Source organism: Zingiber officinale, chromosome 3A, assembly GCF_018446385.1.
Source record: "Zingiber officinale cultivar Zhangliang chromosome 3A, Zo_v1.1, whole genome shotgun sequence".
Lineage (NCBI taxonomy): Eukaryota > Viridiplantae > Streptophyta > Magnoliopsida > Zingiberales > Zingiberaceae > Zingiber > Zingiber officinale.
The window spans coordinates 41,257,895-41,264,770 of record NC_055990.1 but is presented as its reverse complement, the minus strand read 5'-3'; the positions used below and the strand labels follow the sequence as shown (position 1 = coordinate 41,264,770).

The window sequence follows — 6,876 nt, the reverse complement described above, 5'->3', positions numbered from 1 at the left end:
CGGGCCAATTGGGATTTGGATGCACAGTGTGTAGGTTTTTTTACAATAAAATCCTTGTTTAATGTGTTATTGTTATTATAATAAGGATATTATAGAATATATATATATATATATATATATATATATATATATAAATATTTTAATAATATCATATTTATACATTAATTATAGATGTAATATATTATAATTAAAAAAAAAAAATTTCTAACGGATCAAATTCCGTGTTAATTAATGCGTGTGAACTGGAGTACGTTATTTATTTTATGCGCGCGCAAAATGCGTGTGAAGGGCGCGAATTTTCTCGTGAGATCTGTAATGACGATTTCGCCCCTACGTCTCCCTATAAGTTGATCGGCCGTTCAGTAAAGAAGTAAAGAAGTAAAGAACCAAATCCACTGCCTTTTCAAATTCCGTGTCCAATTATTGTTTTCCTCTTGGAAAGTTCAGATTTTGAAGAGGATAAAGCTTTGAAATGGCGCTTTCCATGGAGAATTTGGGGGCTTCTTTGTCCCAGAGGAGTCTTCTTCTATCTCCGAGATCGCCCCTGTTGCGAGCCGCCAGCGAACAGGGCAGGTTCGGGTTTTCCCAGGTCGAGAGGCGGAGGATTTACCGGCTTGGGGGAGCCGTGAGGCCTTCAGTGGTGGCGACGATGGTTCTGAGAGAAAGGACGGTGAGTGCGGAGGTGGAGGAGAAACCGGTGAGGTTTAAGGTCCGCGCAGCAGTGACGGTGAGGAGGAAGAAGAAGGAGGATCTTAAGGAGACGGTCGCGAGCCAGTTTGATGCTTTATTGGACAAGATGGGTAAACACGTCGTCTTGGAGCTCATCAGCACGAAGATTGATCTCAGTGAGTTGATTGCGATTCGTTTGGTCTTATTTTTCTGCGAATTAGCTCTAAAAATCTGTTTTTTTTTACGCCAGAAACGGGAAAGCCGAAGGCGAGCAGCCGGGCGGAGCTCCGGGGCTGGTCCGAGAAGAAGGCGGCGGCGAAGGCGGAGAAGGCGGTCTACACGGCGGAGTTCGCCGTCGACTCCGACTTCGGCGAGGCCGGCGCGATCACGGTGCTCAACTGGCACCACGGTGAGTTCTTCCTGGAGAGCGTCGTGGTCGAGGGCTTCGCCTGCGGCCCCGTTCACTTCCCCTGCAACTCCTGGGTCCAACCCACACGGATCCACCCCACCAAGCGCATCTTCTTCAGCAACACGGTCTCGAATTCTCAACCGAACCCTTACAAAGTTGCAAGCTTTCTGCAAATTAATCACAGATGCTGATATCTTACTCGATTTCGCAGCCGTATTTGCCGTCGGAGACTCCAGTCGGGTTGCGCGAGCTGCGGCAGCAGGAGCTCAAGGAGCTGCGCGGAGACGGGAAAGGACAGAGGAAGCTGACCGACCGAGTGTTCGACTACGACACCTACAACGATTTGGGCAACCCCGATAAGGGAATCGAGTTCGCGAGGCCCACGCTTGGAGGCGAGAAGAGGCCGTACCCGAGAAGATTGAGGACAGGGCGACCTCCAACAATCTCAGGTCATAAATGTCAATATCGGCGATGTACTAAGAGTTGTTAGCAGTTGAATTCTGAGTCGGCCGAAAGCGATTGCATTGATTGGCAAAAGCTCAATTCACTTGTTTTCCTGTACTTTTGGTTTGCAGATCCAGAAACAGAGAGCAGGGTGGAGGATCCGCTGCCGACGTACGTGCCGCGCGACGACCGGTTCGAGGAAGGGAAGGTGGAGATGTTGACGGCGGGAGCGCGGAAGGCCGTGCTCCACAACCTGGTTCCGTTGCTCGTCGCCGGATTCTGCCCGGAGAGCAACGAGTTCAAGGCGTTCCATGAAGTGGACAACCTCTTCAAGGAAGGGCTTCGACTGAAGCAGAGTCTGCAGGACCAGCTGTTCCACAAGCTCCCTCTGGTGAGCAAGATCGAGGAGTCCAGCGACGGTCTCCTCCGATACGACACCCCTAACATCATCACCAGTAAGCCATACTTTTCGATTTCCAGTAAACGATCACGTCAATTTCTCCACCAGTGTTTGGCCTTGGATTTATTGCTCTCCCTTCGACACGCATCCACCAGAGGACAAGTTCGCGTGGCTGCGGGACGATGAGTTCGCTCGTCAAACACTTGCAGGGATTAACCCAGTCAACATACAAAAGCTTCAGGTAATCCCATCGACGAAGGAGGAGTATTTTGTGTGCATTTTTCTCAACTTAAAAGAATTCTTCATCCTCTTAGGCGTTTCCTCCCGTGAGTGAACTAGATCCTGCCGTGTACGGGCCTCGAGAATCCTCCATTGAAGAAGAACACATCATCAGCCACCTCGAAGGCATGCCCGTTCAACAGGTAAAAGTTGGATTTTGGGAATGAAAAATGTCGATTTGAGTTGAGAAATGCTGATTCAAGAGAATTTGCAATCGACAGGCACTGGAGGAGGAGAAGCTATTTCTGTTGGATTTTCATGACGCGTACCTCCCTTTCCTTGACCGGATCAATGCGCAAGACGGGCGGAAAGCTTACGGCACGCGCACCCTCTTCTTCCTCACCAAGCTGGGGACGCTCAAGCCCATCGCCATCGAGCTCAGCCTGCCTCCGGTGCGGCCCGGCGATCCCCAGGCCAACCGAGTCCTCACTCCGCCCACCGACGCTACCAGCAACTGGCTCTGGCAACTGGCTAAGGCCCACGTCTGCTCCAACGACGCCGGCGTCCACCAACTCGTAAACCATTGGTAATCATACAATTCGAATGAGAATAAAGATGGGAAAATATTAAAGAATGGGGGATTAATTTATCGAGGAGATTCGGCGATGCAGGTTGAAGACGCACGCGTGCATGGAGCCGTTCATCGTGGCAGCGCACCGGCAACTAAGCGCGATGCACCCGGTATTCAAGTTGTTGAAGCCCCACATGAGGTACACATTGCACGTCAACTCCCTCGCTCGCCAAATCCTCATCAACGGTGGCGGCGTCATCGAATCGGGCTTCACCCCCGGCCCTGTTGGCCTGGAGATTAGCGCCGCTGCCTACCGCGACCACTGGCGCATCGACCACGAAGGCCTCCCCGCCGATCTCCTTCGACGGTGAGGATTCATTAATCGAAAGTTTTAGATGAGAACACGAATTTACCGTTCATGAAACAGGGGCATGGCGGTGGAGGACGATACGCAGCCGCACGGGCTGAGGCTGGTGATCGAGGACTACCCGTACGCCGCTGACGGGCTTCTCCTATGGTCGGCGATCGAGAAGTGGGTGGAGAAGTACGTGGCGGCGTACTACACGGACGCGGAGTCGGTACGGTCAGACTGGGAGCTGCAGAGCTGGTACGCGGAGGCCGTCGGCGTCGGGCATGCCGACAAGCGCGACGCGCCCTGGTGGCCGCAGTTGGCGAGTACCGGAGAACTGAGCTCCTTCCTCACCACCCTTATCTGGCTCTGCTCCGCTCAGCACGCCGCCCTCAACTTCGGGCAGTACCCGCTGGGCGGGTACATCCCCAATAGGCCTCCCTTAATGCGCCGCCTGGTGCCTGCCGTGGGGAACCCGGAGTACGAGTACTTCCGGAGCGACCCGGCACGTTACTTCCTCGCGTCGCTCCCGTCTCTGACGCAGGCGACGACGTTCATGACGGTGATCGACACGCTGTCGACGCACTCGGCGGATGAGGAATACCTCGGGGAGCGCCCCGATCCGTACACGTGGACGGCCGATGGGGACATGGTCGAGGCGTTCCACGAGTTCGCTGCGGAGGTGAGGCGGGCGGAGGCGGAGATCGTGCAGCGGAACGCCGACCCTGCGAGGCGAAATAGGTGCGGCGCCGGCGTGCTTCCGTACGAGTTACTGGCGCCGAGTTCGGGACCCGGGATCACGTGCCGAGGAGTGCCCAACAGCGTCACCATCTGAACTCATCTCCATTCATTATAATATATATCTTGATTATCATGAGTAAAAATTGTATAAAAAGGATTTTTTCCCCTTAAAAAATTATGAAAATTACTTGAATTTCATGTAAATAATTAGATATTTACCGTGTATTAATTTGCTTAGCTGGAAGTCGATAATTTTAAACAGTGGGTAGCCCAGATTTATAGGGAATTCAAAAAAAAAAAAATACAAGTATAATAAAAACTCCTATATTAACTGCATATATATTTTATAATATGATTTTCGGACATTTCATATTTTAAAAATATTGAATAATAATTTTATTATCAACCATATTAAATAATTATTTATCATATAATCACCCAACTTATTACGAAGTAAGATTTTAATTATTTTTATTATTGAAAACATTTTTTGTCGTCGATATTTCTTTAATTAAATTATCTGTTTAGCAATCTCGTTAATCCCCATAACCTAAAATAATTAATTGTTACTTCGCATATTAAAAATAAAGTTATCAAGTTGATACTCAAAATACATAAAGTCCATAGAAGAAAAATCAGATGGATAAAATTATGCAAACTAAAGTAATTTTCTCTTATCATAAACAGAGAATGAATTTAATAAATTAAGTGTAAAATACGGTATCCCAAATAAAGATTTAATAATAAGGTTTAATAGGCAAATAATCTTAACCGAATTTTTCAGAATTTTTAGAAATTTTCTGAGAATTTTTCGGAACTAGTATGGCGTAGATTAAGCGGATCAATTATTAAACCAAGGGAAAGCCTGTTTGGAATACCAATAAGTGAGAGTTATTGAGGAATGTACCTAGGTTTTGATTAAGTAAAACCTAGGTTAATTTCTTTTATTTCCCTCCTCTTTTCTCCTCCCGACTCCCTCGCGCGCATCGCCCGACCTCCTCTCCCGTGCCCTAATCTCATTGCGCCAATTTCCCTAAGCCTCCCAACGCTGCTTCCTTCTTCCCTCACGCAACGCCGAGCTCTCTTCCTTTGCCCTAGCGCCGATCACCTCCTCCTCGTCGTGCCCTAGCCATCTTTCTTCTACCCGACACTACCTCCTCTTCACTTCCATAGCCCGATCTTCCCAGCAATTCATCGCTGTCGTCGTCCGAGTGTTACTCGAGCCTTCGCCCCTTTCCTCGCGAACTCGCCACGCCGCACGCTCTTGTGCACCAGTGCCCTAGCCTGAAGCCGACCACCGGATCAGGCTACTTCAGCCACTCTGAGCCATAGCCGACGATTCATCATCGATGAGCTTCTCTCTCCCTTGTCATAGTCGGAGCAGATCATGTTGGAGCAATCCCAATAGTCCGCGAGACCATGTGTTTTGGTGTTTGGGCAAAGGGTTTAAGTTAGGATTACCCTCGTTATTTGATATGTGTACTTGAGTTGTGCAGGACTGCAGGTAACATATGTGACTCAGGTTGACGGCTTCGGGTCCGGTGAAGGATGGAGCATCCGAGGGATCGTGGACAAGGCAGCGAGGACAAGGGCCGAGGGAAGTGACTTCGAGGCATACGCGAAGGATGTCATTGGGGACAAGCCACGGGCTTGGATGCATCCGAGGGACGAGAGCCAAAGGAAGTAAGCTTGAAGGCAAGAGGTCAAAGCTGCAAAGAAAGCGTCAAATGAGTCATAAGGGTGAGGGTACGAGTGCATGAGAGATTGTACTCGCAGTAAAATCCTAGTTTTAGGATTCTACTGTAGCGGCACTGTAGCAGTTATTGTAGCAGTTACTATAGCGCACTGTAGCAGTAGACTGGTGATGGATCAGTCGACTGATGCACTGTAGCATAGCCGTTGAGAGAGCCGTTGAGCTGGCACCAGTCGACTGGTGCCGATACCAGTCGACTAGTAACGGGCAAATCAGGTTCTGATTTGTTCCAAGCTCTATAAGAAGGAGCTTGGTATGGCCGGCCAAGGTGACGAAATTAGACTTGGTTAAAGCCTAATTAGTAGTCACCAAAGTGCTCAAGGTTCCCTTGTGTCCAAGTGTTGTTGGTGAGTGTTGTGGTGAGGTTTCTCCACCCACAAGGAGGTTGAGCTAGCCGGAGTTTCCAGGGACTAATCCACCGACGGATTGAGGGATCGTCCACCTTACGCACAGCCATGGAATAGGAGCATCATCTCCGAACCACGTTAAATCGAACGTGTTAGCGGTTTGGTTTGCATTTCCTTTCTTTGTCTTGTATTTAGTTTAGCTTGTTTGTTTTTATTTGTATTCCGCTGCGCAAGCTAACAATAGTGTAGGAAGCTAACGATTTGGGGGTGCCGTCTATCCAACCCCCCCTTCAAGCCGGCCGCAAGATCCTCCAACAGATCAGTCGCAGCTCTAGCATGAAGGATTTCGATCTACCATCCATCTCCTCCTTTCCGATCAGTGGAGTGTAAACAGGAGCTTTGGTTTTGGAAGATCAGCAGCAACTGATCTTCCAACAGTTGTCTCAAGTAGTAGGATAAGGGATCTTTGGTTTGGGTAAAGAAATGTTTGGCATTAGATTTAGCATTGATTTGATTTCATTGTGGAATGTTATGCTAACTAGGAATGGTTGCTGTGGCAGTGGCTTCGTGGTAGCTCAGGCCACAGGTCTTTTGGCAGCAACTATCCTTGGCTGTGAGTCAACGGTAAGGCTCTAGATTTGGGTGAGTTTGGAAATGGGTTGTGGTTAACCTAACCTAATGTGATCGAGCTAAACTCTTCCTTGATCAACCGATGTGATTAAAGGAGTTAAACATTTATTTTTAGATTAATTGATGATCGTTAGCTAGAGTTTTCCCTAAATAGTTTGGGATTGAGTTTAGCTAAATGTTGTATATGTACTTAGTTAAATTGTTCATGTCGTAACAGGACTTTGATTCGAGATGGTATCTCGACGAGGGATTTATTTCGGATATGATATTATATTTAAGGCGAGTACTTCTGACTTATCTCTTGATATAGTTATGTTCGATATACATAATAGTTTATTTCTAGT

General features: G+C 48.3%; 1 protein-coding gene across 1 annotated transcript; it reads left to right on the top strand.

Moving 5' to 3' along the window:
- The first annotated feature begins 378 nt into the window (after positions 1-378).
- Positions 379-4,006, top strand: LOC122051799 (putative lipoxygenase 5). The gene is made up of 9 exons (XM_042613094.1): positions 379-845; positions 920-1,203; positions 1,290-1,527; positions 1,654-1,977; positions 2,078-2,163; positions 2,237-2,344; positions 2,423-2,727; positions 2,813-3,079; positions 3,140-4,006. The coding sequence occupies exons 1-9, from the start codon at positions 473-475 to the stop codon at positions 3,894-3,896; spliced, it is 2,742 nt and encodes a 913-aa protein (XP_042469028.1). The 5' UTR covers positions 379-472; the 3' UTR covers positions 3,897-4,006.
- Positions 4,007-6,876: the final 2,870 nt, after the last annotated feature.